Source organism: Manis javanica, chromosome 2 (genome assembly GCF_040802235.1).
Source record: "Manis javanica isolate MJ-LG chromosome 2, MJ_LKY, whole genome shotgun sequence".
Classification (NCBI taxonomy): Eukaryota; Metazoa; Chordata; class Mammalia; order Pholidota; family Manidae; genus Manis; species Manis javanica.
Genome location: NC_133157.1, coordinates 139,201,072 through 139,221,053, shown reverse-complemented (window position 1 = coordinate 139,221,053; position 19,982 = coordinate 139,201,072). Strand labels below are relative to the sequence as shown.

The window sequence follows — 19,982 nt, the reverse complement described above, 5'->3', positions numbered from 1 at the left end:
CTGCAACTGCTTTCCATTCTTCCATCATGTGCGGTGATCTGCTCTATCACTTGAGAGAGTTTTTTTTATCCCTGTTTTCCCCAGGAACCACAGTGGCTGACTTGAGTTGAAGAAGCATCTGCTTAATGTCTCGTCAAAGCTTACAAGCAAAGCGATACAGGAATCTATGGTTAAAAAACCGGGCACTTAATCTACTGCAAAGGGTAAAATACAGGACGATAGAAATCTTCTGCAAGGAAGGTTGGTGCGGCGGGTGTGTTAAAATACCAACATTTTAAATGTGTGTTGTTACATGTGATTTCTGTACAAATAGCCCCTTCTAGCCTGCTGAGTTAGTACCCTGAGTTTCAAAGTTTTCTCTCAAGGGCCAAATGGCCTGAAGATAGATTCTCTTCCCATCCCTGGGACCAAACAGAGGTGAAGCAGCCAAGGGCAAATTGTTTCCATGGAAAACAGGTTAAAATATTGGCAAACAGCATTAGCAGCATTTTATGACAGCCTCATTAAGGGAGCCCTCAGTGAGAAAAGGATGAGCTTTGAATCTGTCTTTCATTACTTCTTGAGAGTAGCACATCCTAAATCTCATCCGAACTTTTTCTTTTGATGGCTAAAAGTAAAAGTAACAGTAATAAGTGTGAGCCCCTCTTATCCAATTTCTCTGTTAAATTGAAGACATAATATATATAGTTTGGTATTGATGACAAAAATGAACTTGAGTAACCTTTAAACATCTTGTTCCCACTGATATGTAGTATACAGCTTTTCATTCTGTTTATAGACCAATCAAATTACAGCTAAAAGTGCTCATGCATCATTTATTGGTCACTTCAGTGTTTATTATTAATCTTCTATTTAATTTGTTCTACCTGATATGTGCTCCTTCTATTTTTTATTTTAACAGAATGAATTTCAGGATTTCTCACTGAAGTGGACAAAGACATTTAGTCACTTGGGCGGAGCAGGGAAAACCGAGTTGGAATAAAAGTTACTTGGAGAAAAAGAGGTAAGACAGTATTGTTTATTAAAAAGCAGAATACATTGAAATAAACTGGATCCAATCAAAGCATTCATATAAAGAATCCCTTCTATAGCAGTGCTTCATCTGTGTGGATTTGCTTTGAAAGAAGTTGATTGTTAGTGCCAAATTTAGAATTTTTTTTTTTGTCAGAGGCATGGTCGCTTTAATAATTGAAAATATTAAGCAGGTGATGTCCTCTGAGCTTACAAATCATTTTGCATATTGATTAGTATGTGTGTTATGTGTTCACACACATTTTCCCTATAAGAAAGATTCAGTATTAAAAGTTTTTAAAATCTAATATGAATGCATTTGCATTAGAAATTAGTTTACTTAAGGATTAAGAGTAAATAAGTGAGATATTATAAAAGAATGTTTTTAAAAGCAGATTAGATGACATCTAGAGTTAATTTCTACCAACACTGAAAAGTAAGGAATTGCATTGTCCTTCATAAAATCTATTTATAATAAATTATCCCTATATGAAAGAGCTTGTTTTCTGACAACTACTTATTTTGCAACAAATGCATCTCAAAATATCAGCAAGAAAAAAATTTTAAGGCCCTTTTAGGGTGTTACTTACTCTGAGTTATCTTTCAGCATTGCATATTTAAAAAACACAAAAATGTCTCTTCAAACATAAAGCTGGCTATTGCCCCCCTATGTCACAAAGCTGTGACTCAGAGGCCATGGCACGGCATCTAATAGAAATCCTTGGCACACATAGGCTACCTAAGGGAATAATAGAACTATTTGCTGGAGTTGTTTGGCAAAAAGACACAAACATATGGCTTTGGTTTATATTCAGCATTGCCAGTTGTACAAAGTTACAGGACTAAGTATACAATGGCTGTGACAACTCAGAAAGGAGAGATAAGAATCAAAATAGGTCAGTCTCCTCATAAAGCTACCCAAGGTTGTCTCAAATGAGGCTTTTTCTATTGCGGTGCATTTATGAATGACTCTAGAATTCCCCTTGGAAATTGCCTCATCTGTGGGGACTGTGTGTGCAGAAAAGCAATTTCCCAGAGATGTACTTCATCTGATGGTGGACTGAACCTGCTTCTTCCTTTAGGTGTGGTGTCTGTTGGGGTGGATGGGGAGAAGGGGGCAGTGGGATGCCATAAATTTAAAGAGTACACGTCATTCAATTCTCCAGCTTTCCCTACAGACTCAAACACAGTATGATTAGGGACATACAAGAAAAGAGGGGTGAAATCAGGGATTGGGTGTCCTAAATAAAGGGTTCAGAAAAATTTTCATGTTAAAATAAAGGATTCAGAAAAGGTTCAGGAATTATTAATATGACATCACAGATGATGTAAAAAGCCTTGTTTCTATTAGTTTACATTTTTAAAAAGTTTATTCTCTAAACTACTTTTTCTGAGCAATTGATAAATGTATGAAATGAAAACCAGAAAATTACAGAAAGGGCAAGAACAGGGAGGACACATACATGGCCTTCTACTTCAGTATGCCTCAGTGAGTATCACAACACGGTTATCTATCCCTTCCTGTGTAACGGGGAAGGATCCTTTGCTGCAGTTTAGGCTGATCCAAGGCTGTGTTTAAGTTAAAATGATGCCAGAGTCACAAAAGAAGGGGCTCTCATTGTAGGTTCTTTGTCCTTCAATCTGGGCAAATTTCATCCCAAGTACTTTCATCATCCAGTTGTTTCATTTTCTGGGTTAGCCTTTCCAACTTCCTGAGTTTCTCGTCATTTTTTTTTAAACTGATTTTTTTTTTTTTTGTAAAGGAAGACTCCACTCAGAATAAAGGGCTCCTTGTGGAGAGGATGTAGCCAAGGAACTTCCTCTCACCATATCATGAGGTCCCCAGGGTTACATGAACACAAGTAATGTGTCACAACATTTAAAACTGCATTGCCAGCTCTAAACCATCAGGAGAGGAGCACAGTGAAATCTTGTTAAAAGTGGAAATTATTGCAAATTGTGTGTGAGAGACTTCTCAAAAGTAGCTACTCGTGTGAGATTATGTATAAGTAGACAGTATTAATTGTACAAGCTTTCTGAGAAAGTATCCTCAGAACGTTGTCATCATGGCTTTTTCTACTGATGTTAAGAAACTCAAGATTACTTATCAATTTATGCTGAGGAATCAGTGTCTAGGGTTCTGTTGAATGGAAAATAAAACTTCAACATCATCAAGAGATTGTTTTTTTACCCAGTTTTTAAGAAGCAAATATTTGCTTGGATAAATTTTCCTTTTGAATTTGGTTAAAATAGGGTGTTGAGTGAAAAAAACAAAGAAAACTAAGTTTCCTCCTGTAACAGCAATTTATGTGTGTGAATGAAAGCAAAATTGAGTCCTTGAGTTCTGTGTCCTACTCCTTGAAGCTCCTCCTCCCACCACAGCACAATCCCTGAGTTTCTTCCTGGGCCCAAGGCCAGTCCAGATCTATGCACTGGGTGGGACAGAAATGCCAAATGCTCCAATGTGAGTGCCAGTGAGAAAAGTATAGTCACTAGGAAATTACTTTGTACACCTGTATTCAGGTATGTAAGTATATAAAGGTATGAAATTAGAGCTTTCCAAATTCTGCTAAGTAGTTAAATTTTATTTTATGATCATTTTTCTTCTTCATTGTCTATCTGCTTATTTCACTGTTGATTCTGGCATGTCTGTCCTCCAAGTTTTCCTTCTTTGAAAGGAATTAAACATTAAAGATATTTTAGAGAAATTTTAAACATTTCTTTCCCTCCTGTTGTTTCTCCTTGTATTAATGCCTCTCACCAGAAAACTGGGGAGTGAAGTCTTTTAAAATTTTTCTTCATGGCTTTATTATGAATTAGATGCTAAGCAGGAGCCACTTTTCTTCTCTCTATATAACTATTAAACATAGCATACCTATACTTATAGGTTAAATGAAATTTTCTTAATGTAGTTTCAGATCAGGAAAAATAAAAGTGGCAAAGCCTACCTTTAATATTTTATCACTATTGAGAAGTAGATTGTCAAAGCCAGAAGAACCCATTATAGGAATCTCAGAAAATACCTTGTTCCCATCCATAAGCAATGGAATGGTGCAGATAAAAGCCCTAAGAAACCTGGAGAAGTGCAGCTTGTTAGGAAATCAAGTCTCTGTTTCAAGAAAAGAAATTATTCATTAAGTTTTACATATTTAATTGTAGGATTGTTAATAGCCTTTAGAACCTAAACAGTAAAGATGATCAAGTCTCCTTTTCCAAAAGAAAAAACAAACAAACAATGTTCCCAATGAGAAGTGCAGTTTTTAAGATTACACCTCATGCTAGTTAGGTCAGCATCCTGACTCATACTATAATCATGTGCTTCTGCTGTAACTGGGAGAATTTGAAAGGATGGTAACCATCACCCTCTCTGCCATCCCTCTTTACCTTCCCCCAGGTCTCAACATATGCTTTGAGGTAGAAATTTATTTTCACCTTTCATGAACCATTACCAGAACATGGTATCCACTGAATATGAGGTTTGATGTTACAAAAATTAACTCTACCCATTGGCAATTTATTAAAGTCCATTGGAATAATCCATATGAAGAATACTGAGAAATTTCTAATTCCACATAAAAGACCTTAGAGAACAAAGACTATTTTCAAGTTGACACCTATCAGGAGAGGGAGCCACCTCATAATGTTAAAACCTTCCACCACAAGAAGAAAAGCACATGTGCTTTAGGTCTCTGATGTTCTTTATTTCCCAAGAGGCATAATACATGACTAGACACTGAACTTAGTAACTTATATTGTTCTTCAGGTGTGAAGGAGAGATAGTGAAATAGATGGGTTGTATTTATGGTCTTGATCCATTTTGCTCCCGCAACTTGGCCCAAGTTAAATTTGGAAACTTAGCTTTTTGAGTGAGTTGGCAGTTCTTAAAATGTTTATATAGGCTATATATGCTACACTAACAAGAGAACAATAGCTCCACAAGATATATTTATTAGGCTAGCATTCCAAACACAATCAAGCAGAAGTCCATGAATATTTACACATTCCTTCCAATGACTTTAATGGGGAGGCGACTGCAGGGAGTAGTGACAGACTGGTCAGGTCCAACGGGATAGCTGAATTGCAAAATATAATTAGACTTAAAGCTGTTGTAAAGAAGGTTATGTTTAAGTAGGTTTCTAAAACCTTTATATATGCCTGCTGGCACTCCTGGCAACCTGTGTTTCAGTTTTGGTAAAGAAACTCCTGGAGTTTGACCTTCACTTCCCTTTTGGGGGAATTGTTCCGTGTAGGTGGGTAGAGCTAACAGCACCTGTGGACAGGATAACATTACACTCGTCCTGAGTTGATGCTCACTCATGGGAGTAGCTCCCTCAGAAATGGGTAATCATAATTTTAACCCTCATGATACTGATCTCTCTTAACCAAGTTATTCATTTAGTGTGTGGAGGGGAGTTTGCAGGACTTGAGCCACTTAATATGCAACAGAGATGCTCAGGAAGGAGGAGGATTTCACAACACAGTGCTCACCACCCTAAGTAAACCAAGCCGCTTTAATCCTAGGCAGCATCACATCTGTCATAAAAACATGATTTTAAAAGAAGGAAAAGCTAGAGGAAAAAATATCACCTCGGTTTTATTGTTGTTTCCCCTTATTATGTAATTCTAAAATATTCATGACAATGAACCATTTTATTTATACTAAAGCAACTGCTGCTCAGCAAAAGCAGTGAACACTTTTTGTTTGCTAATTTTAAAAACAGTTCAGTGATTGGTGTGTTTATTATGAAATGATGACAAAAGACTACTGGTGGTTTTAATAGTTTTAGCTTACGAGAGCCGTTGTTAATTTTGTCTGTAGTGTTGCAGGTGAAAAAATGCACAATGGATAAATAGTCTATATTGGTTTAACTGAACATAATATATAGTGTGTTCTGGAGTTGTTTGTCTCAATAGACTATAGTAATCAAAAGTAATGAACCTATTATGTGCAGGACCTTGGAGAGTGTCGAATGGCAGTAAAAGTGTGGCACATAAAAGGTTTATTAAAGGAAATTAAAGTCCATCATTGCCACACCTGCTCCCCTATTATAAGTCTATGGCAGGTCAGTGCCTTCAATCACAACTCAGCCTCGGAGAGCAGAGATGCGTCTCCTATTACCATAGCAGTCACACGGCATCCACGTCTGTGTCAGGATTTAAGGATGGGAGCCACAGAGAGCACCTTCTGCCTGCCTCAGATTTTCAGCAAGCAAAATAACTTCTTTAGATTCACAAATTCCTTCTGATAATGTGTAAAAGTGAATTAAACTAAGAGGTGATCAGAGGGTACTAGTGAAATGCATGAGTGTAGTCAGGTCAGCATCTATCCCATGTGACAAAAACCACAGGCTTTTAAGTCTTTGCATCCATCAGTACTTCATTTGATTACATTTAAAATATTTAGTAATGATGTTTTAGGGAATTTGACATTGGCACATAACACTCAAAGTTCATTTTCCTTGTATATTTCGATGACTATGACCAACATTTATTCTGGAATTCTGAGAGTAAATGTATGTCACTGTTGATGATCAAAGTTTCCAGTGATATTTTGAAATGAAACCATTTCAGGGGTTTGTCTTCATGTTGTTTTTTAACACAGGGAGTTATTTTTTCCTAACTTAGGAAGAGATATATCTCAGAAAGGCTATAGACCTGCAAAAGAGTCCAGGTTCAGAAAATTAGTCTGAAAACTTTAGTTTGGCATTTGAGGTTTTGCCTCTTTCACAACCACTGTGAATCAGACAATCCTCGTTTTCTGTAATGCCAGACGAGTTTGAATCGAACACTTAGGTACAAGGACACCTGCCCTGCTGTCACTGTTTGCTCTGGTTCCAGCATCTGTCCACATATTTGCCAAACTTCTAGGGTAGGAGGGCAGTTTTGGCTCTGTCCCTGCAGAGTCAGAATGCTCTTTAAGGGCTTGGAAGACTACTCTGGTTTTCAGCATGACCTTCAGAACTTCTAATGACATGCGTTCATATTTTGGCCAATGTCAAAGGAATAACCTCAGGACTTTGTGTTCATGTTACAGATGGATGCAGAGGCTGAAGATAAAACGCTGCGTACTCGCTCTAAAGGAACCAAGGGTGAGTTAGCAAGCAGGTTACATGACACCGTGCCCACCACACCATGAAATATGGGAATTCCAAGGCTCGGTCCCTAATGTGTAGTCTGAATGATTACAACTTGCTCAGCCTTCTTTTTTTCAATCAAGCTAGGACACTGGATCATGGCATTGAGAGGCAAAATATCATGAACCAGTAGTTAAAAGACTCAGGAAAGTCCAAATGATGGATGATGCCAATTTTTACAAAATGCAGTCATGAGTGGGTTTAAACATCATGCTAAACAACATAAGGGTCAGCAAGGGAAGAATGCTTCATGGAGACCTTCAGATTATTGAAGTGACCTTTAAAGGCCAAGGGAAAAGACCAAATTGGTAGTTTACTGCCAAAGCAGGTTTTCATTTTTATGTTACCTGGTTTAGTGGCTCCCAATCTAAACTGAGTTCAAGTAAAACGATGATGTTTGTTTTTTGACTGTCCCTGCCGGGAATTTACAGCAGCTCTGCAAAGTAATGTTTGAAAGGTTTGACTTGCTGGTTATCCTTCTCTTTTTGTAACCAACAGATGGTAATGTAATATTGAAATATAAACAGGCCCTTGATGATCTAAACATCTGGAAAACAGAATTGACTGGCAATAATACCCCTTAAGGAAAATAACTTTTATTATAATTAGCTATATTTTTGTGACCCTTAATTCTAAATGGAAAACTGTAGGTTCACCATGGCCTCTGAAAACACTCCAGATAGCTGTTCCCCACCCCTCTCGTCTCATGTCAGCCCTGCTGAGGAAGAGCTGAGTCAGAAAGCATTCGTGCAACTGTTTGGATTTACAGTCAGTTGAAGGTAGCTGATCAAGGGCAAGGTTTTCCTTAGCTATATTTATATATGTAGTCAAGGTAAATAATTCCTCTTTGAGTAAAGTCCAGGAGCCCAAAATTGTTAATAAATCCCAGGTTGATTTTTTTTTCCAGTTAAAATGTAACCATGGTTATTGTGAGCTGTGATACCCACAGTGCAGAATAACACTGTACAAGGCATGGAACTTTACCCAAACAGAAGTTTTACACCTTATTATTTTTCAGTTTTAGTTTATTTTCAAAGCAGTCACATTATATAACCTCATATTTGGAATGCACTATTTCCAAACATTAAACTTTTGTGCAACAAAATTCTCAGTGGAACACGAGTTTAAGAAACATAGTTTGTATTGTTACTTAGGATAAGCTCACCTCTGCCATAAATATCAGCCCACTCGGAACTGTATTTGGATTACATGAATCTCTTGTTTTGGCTTCTGAAAGCACATTCTGCCATCATACTTTTAAAACATGGGTCTTTTAATTTGCAATTCTTCCTGGACTCCAATTTCTTTTGGCACATGCACATACACCCTAAATAGAGCCAAAATGTTCTAGAAATGTAACAACTGTTTCTCACAGAGCATGAGTAATCTTTAAAACCACCTGTTGTCATTCTCAATATGCTGCTTTCCTTGTGTAGGCAGGTATTTATAAACATGGAATTTTTTAGTTCCCATCATTTCAGTCTGAAAATCAAAGCTATTTTTTCTATAAGTTTCTTATTGTTAAACGGATGGAGATATTGATAGGGCTGAAGCTTATCCTCCTCTGCCTATACATATGATATTTATGGATCAAAACCTTGGGACATACTCATTTGGTAAGACTTCGCCAGTTTTGTTTGTGTCAATGAAAATGTAAACTTAGGACTTGGGTTCTTTTGAAAAATTTCCTAGAAATAGTAAAAGTGATATAAAAAGTAATTCAATGGTCTTTGAGAAGCCAGCCTAAATATCAGTGAATATTTAGGCTTGGGCAATGGTTATTAGAATGGTTTCTTTGCTACCAGCAGAGGAGAGCCTTTTGATTTAAGCATTCTGCCTTTGGAGTAACCCAAATATATTCATCCCAGATTTTGAAAAAACTTTCGTATCTGTGATTATTTGCATGGAGAATTGGTACATTGGAGGTATTTTGCAGTTGAGGTAGAGCTATAATGGTAGTTAAATTCTTTGTAGTGTCATAGGAGAAGGGGAATTTGTGCCCTTTAACTTATTGAGATTTTAGGCATGAGAAACTGCTTTGATATAATTATTAGAAAACCCTTTGCAATCTTTCAACATTAAGAGCAGACTAATAGTTTAAGAAAACTTTGTCCTTTTAACAAAGAGAAAATAAAATTCTAATTTTGCTGTGAACTGGATATCAAGACTCATTTGCTTTAATTTTACATAACATGACCATATCAATTCTTCCACAAACTTTCTACAACTTTCTTTTTTTACATTCACAGTTCTCCCTCTTTAAATAACCAGGTGTACTTTAGAACAAAGTTACCTTCTTTTACCCTTAATAAAATTCATTTCCATTCCTTATACTTTCTCTTATCAAAACACACATCTTTTCAACATGCAGAGATGTTTTCCTTATTATTTTAAGTAGTTTTAATTAGAACCTAAAACCATAAGAAACTTGTGTTCACTCTTCTGACCAGTGATGAAGACCTAACTGCACCCTTTACTGCATCACCTCTCAGCATGAAGCAGCCAGAGCAGTCGTCACCCCCTTTCCGCTAGCAGCAGCTAGGGTTCCCATCTGTAGAGGGGGGAATGAGACAGGGACCATGGGCTTAGACAGAGTAGGTGAGGGCCTCAGGAAAACACAAAGCAAGATAACCCATTGTGAGATTTGCTTTGACCTGCTGGGGGGCCCAGTTTAGTTTTCTGACTTTACCCAGGTGCTGCTTTTCTTCCTCCAGCCCTAAACAAGGGATTTGCAACCTGGGCAATTTAATAAGCAAGCCCAAAACAACAGAAAATAGGAAGGACTCCATCTTGAAAATAAGATTGCATTTTAAAGCCCAATTAGTTAAAAAGTAAGTTTCTTAACATACTCTTTAACAGACAATAACTCAGCCCATCTTGGGAGCAAAGCAGGCAGTCTTGAGTGATATGCCCCCAGACCAGGAAGCTGCTATCCTGAGAGGAAATCAGAGCAGTCACTTTCTTGTAAATAACCAGGACGTCTAATAAGAAACTTAATGTCTCTTCAAGGATAAACATTTTGGGACCATGTAGCAGGTGTGCATCCCTAGCCTTTTGTCTCTCAACCACCTATAAAACCCCCAGACAACACACCTCCCCGGGACTCTCTTGTCCCTTCCTGGCATGAGCCAGGAGCTCTGTTCTCTCACTTTATCTCTAAATAAAAGCTTCTCACTTGCTCTCCTAAAAAAAAAAAAAAAAAAAAGTGATTCAGGTCCTTCATGTTCCTGTAATTTTTCAGTGACTCTCTAAAGAAAGGTATTTAGAACGTCCAACCCATGACCTTAGGGTCAATCATAGTCTTCTATAACTCATCTCCAAAGTACCAGAACCAGAGAAGATTGATCTGCCCCTTGGGGAATTCAGTGGGGTCTGTACTAATCAATTACTGGCCTTTATCTCCAGGATTGTGAAAAGTTTCAGTCACACAGTTTTCAAAATTATGAACTGATTTTCTTTTCTCTTTCCTCCTTTTGTCACCAGTGCCAATGGATTCTCTACTCCAGGAGCTCAAGTAAGATTTGCCCCACATTACTTTTTCTAATATGGATTGAATTGTCTTTGACTATTAGAATGTTTTATATTTTTCAATCCTCAGAATCCCTGTTTTAGTGTGAAGAATATGCCAGTGGGCTTATTTCACACACTGCCTATACACCAAAAAAGCAGAGAAAGGGAAAAATGACTGATAATTGATTCAAAACAATTAAAGCTAATACTTTGATAACAGAACACAACAGCATTTTGCTGCAATGTAATTCCTCACTTTTCTCTGTGTGCTGCCTGTGTGTACCCTTTGCGTGCAGTTTGTTTTTGCACTGATGGTAAGTAAAGAACTGAGCTGTCACCCATGAGCCCAATTAACTGATAACCCAAGTCTTAAGTTCCCACTTTTTGTTTTAAATAATTAGATAATTGTATCAGGAAACCACATAATTATTTCTTTTTAACAGAGACATTTGAAGATAATGTGACTGATAAGTTTTGGGTGTGTCTATGCATTTCCACTGTAGCTACTGTGAATGCACCTCAGGCAATATTATGACAATTCCACTATAGTAGGTTTTGCAGAAGAAATTCCAGTTAGATGTTCTTTCAGTGTCTTTGTCAAGGTATAGTATTTTTTAAGTACATTTTTAAGAAGAAACACATGCCAACGACACATTTTCTGCACTGGTGATATTGTTGAAAGAAATTGTTTCAGGAACAAGATGAGTCCCTGTCTCTTCTTTAGGTTTGCTATTGCCAACTCAGGAATTTCCAAACCCACTATCTCATTCACCTTTCTGAAAATAATGGTCTACACATGTTCTCTCATCAGGGAAATGTTTAAAAATTGGAGTACGTGTAAGAACATCTGAAACACTTGAAATTTATAATGTAGGAATTAACAATTTACAGGGTTAATTTTTCAAGGCAACTGTGTTCTGTGGTTTCCTGAAGTAAGGGCTATCTTAGTTATTTCCATGTGTCATGATTCATTTTGTCACCATTTTGGTTCACCTGTTAGTGGAACATTCATCTATCAAAACTGAGGATAAGCTTTCAAGCTGATGCTGTTTGTGGAAATTTGTTAGTAGGGAATCTGTTGTCCTGCCTACATTGTCAGTTTCATCATTGAGCAGTTTAACTACTTTGATATAGAGCAGAACCTGTAGTACATCTACACATTAGGACAGGATTAAATGACCAAATTTTCTGGCTCATTTAAATTCTTGCTTTTTACATCTGCCTTCATTTAACATTCCTATCCTGTTTGGAGACGTTATGTCCCCTGTAGAATGATCAAAAGTTTAAAATGATAAAGGGCTCAAAGTGCATGGGAGGTTTGCCATACCAGGCAAGGGTTTCCTAGTGGTCTGCTGCAGAGACAGGAGGCCCAGGAACTCATGGTGGTCTCACCTGATGGGACACCTGTTCAGCTGGAGTCTTGTTAGGGAAGCAAAAACATTCAGAGGTGGGTAAAGGGCCTTAAAGGTATGTGTCCTGCAAAATAACTTGAAAAAGAAAAGAATTTTGAATAAGTGTGTGCTTCAACCAAACGAGAAATGCATAATTCATAGAGAAAAGGAAGGAATTAGCAAGGAGAAGCAATTCTGTGGGTGGAAAAAAAGTTTAATGTAACCTTTCTGAGAAATAGAAATTACTATTTAAGAACCTTATTAGCATTAATCATTCTAATAAAACTAATACTTATTGAGGTCTTATTGTGTACCACACACTCTTGACCATTCTTTATCACTTTATTGTCTCTAATCCTCACAATAACCTTTTAAGTTAGAAATCATGATATTTCCAATTTTCAGGTGAAGAAAGTGAAAATAATTTATATAAATAGCTCAGGACTATACAACTAGTAAACAATCCAGACTTCTGACTCAGAGGTCAGCTTCTCAGCTACCAATCTATGTTTTCTCTCATATATAATCAATAGTGTCTAGAACATAAATATTTTTTTAAGAAGTTCATTGTTCATGTCCTTAGCAGCTGGATTTTTAAAATTCTACACTTTAACTTTTATAGTTTATTTTTTAACAGCCTAGTTTTCTGTCAAACAAGGAATATATTTTAATTAAAAATAATATTTCCTATTCTCCTAATTCTCTAAAAATTACTTTTTATGAGATATTCAATTTTACCTAATTTGCCATTAGACCAACTCAGAAAGCCAGGGATAATTGCTGGGAAAATTCATATACAAAACTAATTCACCTGTTTTTCTATAATAAGAACCAGTTTATAAAAATTACCATATGATTATTGTTAATTTTGTAATTACTTATTTTCAACAGAACCATTATGCTTGGGCTAAACAGATCCCAAGTTGTTTCTTAAATGGTTTAAGTTATCCCAGATATAGACCCTAATTATCATTTTATATAAATCTTGAAAAAAAGTTCTGCATTATATGGAAGGTTATATTTTTGGTGTCTTTTAATTTTGTACACCTTTATCCATTTGCTACAATTGCTTCTCCACTTTATTCCTCAGATTGTTGTGCTCTGAAATTCTGAGTCTCTTAGGAAATATAGCATATTTTCCACAGTGCAGAAGTTATGGCTATTTTGTAGAAAGCATTGGCAACTTTATTTAGTTCTTCTTTTTAGAATGCATTGGACATGTTATTGCTTCAAGAGCTATTACAAAAATACTAATACAAATGAAGCTAATTTAAATATACTGTATATTGTTCATGACACTAATAAAAATTGATACTGACATTCTCATCTTCTTATTATACTCTATGTCAGCTACTATCATCACCATTAAAAAAGCAATTTATAACCACAGGCCCACCTTTAATCATATTCCTTATTAGCATTTCCAGTCTTTCCTCCAATACAATCCAGGTTACAGGTGGTGTCGAGAAGGCTTTCCTGTGTCTTTCTAAATCATGACTATTGTATTATCTCTGCTCTTTTTTTTATTTCTATTATCCTTAATCTGATCCTCATGCTATTGCTCCTACTAATACTGGTAATTGTCTCATGCATTGGCAAAGTGTTTTACACCAATGCAGCCCCTTCCCTCTAATTACGAAGATATATTCTAGCCTCTGAAATGGCTTTTCTATGTGAATACTTAGAGACATAAATGAATTCAAGATTCTTAAATATATTAGAGTCAAATCCCACTGTCCTTTCATGGTCTTATTGCTGCTTACCAATTTGTTAGCTTAAGTTTGTAATGAAAATTTTTATTTAGTTGTCTCTTTTTACTTTATTTTCTATAATTTATTCCTCCACTTAAAACCTTATTTAAAATTGTCTTTTAAGTTTTGAAATGTTAAATTTTTTTGAGCTCAGTAATCAACAAGCTATAATTTAATAATAACATATAATTGACATGTGAAAATATTTTTTGACTTACAGATTTAAATGGCATTTTCTTTTTTCTTGTACCTAATTTCCTTTTCTACAGTCTTTATATCAGTTAAACATTTTACTTAATAGTTTTCTTTCCAGGTTCTTTTTTTTTTTTATAAGTAAAGTTTCCTTTAATAGTCATGATTTTATTGCACCTCTGTTGCAGAGAGATTTCTGGAGGTGACAACTAAAAGAAATATAATGAACAGAAACTCTTTTCTAAATTAAGTGTTTCATAAATCTATCATCCAGGTTAAAGGAAATAATAGTGCCAATCATAAGGTTGGATAAAAGAAAAGAGAAATCCTCTTCTTCCTTTTCACTGCTATGATTTCCACATGCAGGGCTCAGTTCAGGTTTTGGATATTTAATAACATACTATATTCATGTCAGCAATGTGTCTTTCTGAATATTATGGCCAAAGCTATAAATCGGAATCTAAGATGCCTAACACCTTATAGGAAACTCATCTTCCTCTAAGCCGTTTGCTGGGGGAAGTGAGACACATAACTGAAGAAGGTGATAACCAGGATTTAAAGAATTTAGAAGCAGAGAAGCACCCACCTGGGGGTATCCGAGGGGTCACTGTGCACCCCTCCGCTCCATCCTCCTCCTCCACATCTCGTGTTGAACATGCAACTTTGAGGCATGAGATGATTTAATCATCCCAGAGTGATTATTTTGTTTACTGTTCTTTTCTTACTAGGGTAGGTGTTTAACAAGAAAAAGCCATTGTCTGTGTCCTTATCACACATTCACACATGTGCATAGCCTGTCACAGCATGTAACTTTGAGTGGCCTCCAACAGGTGTCTTGCAAGTAGGTTGCAGTGTCTAATTGGAGCCATACAACAATGCCTCAGGGTAGTCAGGACATGCAGCTTTATCCACAGTCACCCCATGAACCAAGTTCTAGGGAGTTAAGTGCTTTATACCTGGTCTTTGACTAAAAAGTGACTGTTCCAGAGGAGAACTGAGGTCTGCGTGTAATCCAAGTCTTGTGGGCCACCGCAGCCCCTGGGCTGTCCTCCATTACCGCAGACCCTTGCATTCCTATTTTAAAAAAACAGACTTGACTTTTTAGAGCATTTTTTGGTTCACAGAAGAGACTTTGTATAGGCCCCGGGCCATGCACGCCCAGTGCCTGGCTGTCCACACCCACCACAGGCACACGTTCCATCTGATTGGCCTGCTGAAGCATCAGCATCCATTTTGCTGTGTTTTGGGGAATTGTTAATCTAAACTTTATCAGGGAATTAATAAATCATGTTGACATATATCAGACCTATAAATTAATCCTAGCACATCTTTGTTCACTGTCACTTATAAAGGGGTCACTGTCCTTTCCTTTTATATTTTCTCCCCTGGATTGGTTATGTGATTTTAAGTCCATGTTAAGGTATCTGGAGATATTACAAATATGTCCCTTCTGTTTGTCTTTCCCTCTCTCGAGTGCCTTTTACTTCATGAGGACTGATTTTGCCATGTGGGAGGTATGTGTCACTTACTGTCCACCTGAGGCCAGTGACAGGCATTTATAAACAGGCCACCTCTGGGGTTCTGCCCCTTCATAGTATGTTGACTTGGAGACTAAATGGCTATGTGTTTTCCAATGTGCACACACTATGTATGCATAATGATTACATGGAATGGGCCACTCCCCAACTTGACTGTGTATGTTCTATTATAAATTATTTTGTCTGCGTTTTAGAAAAATACTATTGGGCTTATAAATAAATAAATATCTGGTGCAGTTTCTCAGAAAAAATAACAAAAAACTGTGCTTTATTTTCTTTACCTTTTTTTTCTATGTTCAAATATTATCACAAAGATAGTGGCCTATGTCAACAAACGGGTTATAGAAATCTAAGGCATTAACATCTCCAGAAATCAGACATTTTCTAAAACTGTCACAAAATGTCAACCACTGCAGGCTACATGCAAAGGTTTACTTTGCTGTGGATTTTCAATTTGCAGAGCTCACCCACAGAGATAATTTTTCCATCCATTTAGCTTTTCTTTCTTGTAACATAAATCTTTTTACACAGCAAAATTTGCCACTCTTGATTAGGAATGAATGTTTCCTTTGATATGGGTTCATTCAATGCTTCTTCTGTATCTGTGTATACTAGGTATTGCGGTGGAGGCAGATTTAATGGCATCGATGTAACAAACCCAGGGAATTATGTAATAACGTCACTGTGGGTGTTATGAGCAAAGTGCTAGCAGCATTCAGAGGGAGAGATCACTTCCAGCTGGTATAAAGCGTCACCCTGGAGCCTGGCTACTCAGAGTGTCAGCACAGTCTGTGCCCTCTAGTGCTTACTAGAAATGCATACTCTCAGGCCCACCCAGACCACGGATCCTGCTCCATAACAAGATCTTTAAGCATGCATATTAAAGGTTGAGAAGCAATGGCTTACACTTCAGTACTTACTTGGAAAATTTCTCTCTCCATTGCTAATTTTCAGTCATGTGGGTTAGCAGATAAGTCAAGTGTCTGGATTCTTCAGAATTTTCTTGGTCTATGAGTCCATGAGTTAATGTTAATGACTTTTTTGCATTTCCCTTTGATGAAGAATAGCAAATTACTGAACAAACAATTGTAATGGTAGTGCAGCCCAAAGCACAAACTTTGGTCATTTTTGAGTCTTTGTTTTGACCTTTTGGGAGTATTTGAAATCAGCTAAATCTTCCTTAAATATTTTTCACATATCATCAGGAAGGGAAGAGAATTTATGTAAGGGAGCTTTTTAAACACAATTTTACATGCTTCCATAGAAGACTCTGTAGTCATCTAGAGTGTGTTCTCAGAGTATTAAATTATTCAAACAAATAATTACATCAAACAAAATCCAAAATCTCTTTCAATTTCCTTATGTCACATGACAGTGGTACCACTCTGACACATTGGTAACCAGTATGCTGAGGTTCCTCCCCATTTGCCCGGACACTTCCCAGTGTATTTGTTCCTTTGGGCAGTATCTTGTCACCATAATGTGCCCTTGAGCATTACAAAGTTATTTAATACTATTTTGCGTTTCTCCTCAATCCTCCTTAAAGGAATGTAGTAACTTTAATCATCAGGCAGAGCTCTTCATTTCTTGCTGTTATCTTTGAAGTAAACTATAACCACATGAAGTCACATTTCAATTACCTTGTATGTTTGCAAACAATGTTTCTCACATCTTGCAATATTTTTCCTGCTTAAAGTGCAAACCGAAATGAATGAAACTGTGTATACTAGGTATTGTGGTGAGTTGAAAAATCAACTCCCTACAACCAAACATGGTATGCTTTAGTTTTCACTCTTTCCTCATAATGCAAATTTTCACTTCGAATTTGACTGGTCCACCTAAAGAACAATGGGGCAATAGCAGCTGTGTGTTTTGGACATTCCATCAGAAGAGCTGTGTGATCTTGAAGTGCTAAAATGTCAAGTCTTGCTGCCTCCTTAACTAATGAAGCATTTTGCTGTGTAGCGCTTTTAGTGCTGGCCTCTGCATCCACAACTGCTCCCCCATCTCAAAACACAGCTAAATTTAACCTCTTGCTATATTCAGACATACCTTCTGGGTTCATCTTTGCCTGTGAACCTCTCCTTAACTGCCTTTCCTCTTGGGGTTTTTTCCTTATGTAATCTCTCATTGCTCATTTTCTTCTTCAAGGGGAAAGCACTTTTTTCTGATCCCCCACCTCTGCACTTTGCTCTTCCAGTGTTACCATCATTGCGTTCTCTATAGGGAATCCAATGCCCAACACTACTTCTTATTTTTCTTTTTATATAATTCTCCTTCAACCTCAACTCTGGTGCAGTCTATCCCTGCAAAATGCTTTCATTTTTCTCATATAGGATTTGTACTCATCCTCTAAGGCTGATGACTAATGTTCTCTCTCCTGTGAATGGTCCCCATGAACTCCCAGACTGACTAATACTTTTTTCCACTGTGTACCAAAGAACTTCTTTTCTTGTCTGTTTTAAATCACTTGTTACTTTGAATCATAGCTATTTTATTATTCATTCATTTATCTGTCCACCCATTCAAAAGAAAGCAGATTCCCTGATATCAACTTCGCAGTTTGGTTGGAGAGACCTTAAAAAAAGAAACAACTGTTAAAAACAAAAACAAAAACACTTCAGTTAGCCATATATAATTTTGCCTTTTTGATACACTGTCAATTTTTTAAGAACAAGAAATCTATCTTATTCACCACTGTTGTATCCCTGGTACATGATGTTAGTTGAGAAATATTTTCTATTACATTGTCTACCAATGTTTTGAGAAAAAATAATGTAGATAGTAACTTATTGTAAATGAATTTCTATTTAATATGTTGATTTTCTTTAACTAGCTTTATATAGTGACTGCAATTTCCTTGTTTCCAAATTCTTAGGTTCTTTCCTAGTTCTGTCCCTTTAAAATCAAGACTGTTTAGCGTGCACCTGGACTACAAAACAGCCTGTTCTAGCCATAGTCATTTGTGATTCATTTTTCTTCTGTCAATAGAGTCTTCCTCTATAAGTATATTTTATCATGGTATCAAACATAAAAGTAAGATGCTTTTAATTCTGTTAATTCTCCCTTGGTCTCATTTGGTCATTTTCAGTCAGAAAGAAAACAAAACAGGAATATAAATACATATGTTTATCAGAAATAACCCATTTCTGAGTTGCCTGTACCAATCGATCAGCCAAATGAGTCCGTGGACAGGAGTGGCCTGATGCCACAAGGCTGTAAAGTAGAGCCACTGCCAGACATGAGAGAACACTTAGAAGAAAGCCAAGGCTGGGTCAACCAGGTGCCAGACAGTAGATAAGGGAGAATAGCCTTAGAACAGGGATTGTCTCACAGTGCTTCTCAGCCCAAGGCATGGGAACACAGTCCCATCTGTGGGCGAGGCTTTCCAAGGTGCGGTGGGGAATGGTCTCTAGGATTTGTTTCAAATCAGGGTAGGGGTGAAACTAGTGGGGGGAAATGATTGCACTGCCCCTGGGGACATGCTTTCCACCTTTCCCTCATGTGGAATTTACAGAGTAGACTCTGTTCTTCCAGGTTGCCTCTGTGAGAATAGAGAGAATTTAGACTCCTGGACTCCTCAAAGTGCTGATAATTGCTCCAGAGCCTCTAAAGACCCTTTTCAGTAGGTGGAAGCTGACAGTTCTGCCCTGTAGCAGAAAAGCTTGCAGTCTGTCCTGTAGGTCACTAAGCTCTGGGTCCCTTGGAGGAAGGACCAGCAGTTTATTCTCCCATGGTTATTTTTAAAGAAAGTTGGCTTTCTGACCCCACACACTCGCTGCTTTTCTCCTACCTCTCTGTATCTTCTTAGTTCTTATTGCTAGTTCACCATCAACACCGCAATCTCTAAACATTGGACATTGCTCTTCCCAAGGTGCCACCTCAGTCCTTTATGCTGGTGATACCTTGGTGATCTCACTCAGACTTTCATGACATTTACATCTAAATAAATCCTCTCTTCCCTAAACATCAAACTCATACCTCCAACTGTGTGGTCAACATTTCCAAATAGATCCCTAGTGGGTAGCTCACACTTAATATAGCCAAAATTGAGACCATAGTCTTCTGTACGTTGGACATACCCACAGCCTCCCCACATTAGTCTATAGCAAGGTACAAAAGCTTAGCAGTCATCCTTCGCTCCTCTCTTCATCCCTATATGCAATTTCTTTGAATATTCTTATGGCTCAAATTTCAGGATAAATCCACAATCTGACCATTTCTCACCACCTCCATGCTACCCTGAGGCTCCCAAACCATCATTGCTTTCCTGAATTATTGCAGGCACCCCCTCACGGCTCCCCTGCCACTGTCCTTCACCACTTAGGATTCACTCCACAAGGCAGACAGAATGATCTTGTTAAAATGAGTACGAAAATGGTCAGACAACCCAATCTCCCTGTGCTTTTGGTGAGACCTCAGCCTGGGAGAGGGTTCTTGACTCTGAAGAGAAAG

At 37.3% G+C, this 19,982-nt stretch overlaps 1 protein-coding gene across 3 annotated transcripts in view; it reads left to right on the top strand.

The window, feature by feature from the left end:
• The first annotated feature begins 901 nt into the window (after positions 1-901).
• LOC108383271 (ST18 C2H2C-type zinc finger transcription factor) overlaps positions 902-19,982 on the top strand; it is a 110,334-nt gene continuing 91,253 nt past the window's right edge. For all 3 annotated transcript variants that reach the window (XM_017639675.3, XM_036990794.2, XM_036990793.2), the window contains exons 1-3: positions 902-1,003; positions 7,046-7,100; positions 10,629-10,659. In XM_017639675.3, the coding sequence (XP_017495164.3) occupies positions 7,046-7,100; positions 10,629-10,659 (86 nt within the window). In that variant the 5' untranslated portion in view covers positions 902-1,003. The remainder of the gene's footprint in view (positions 1,004-7,045; positions 7,101-10,628; positions 10,660-19,982) is intronic.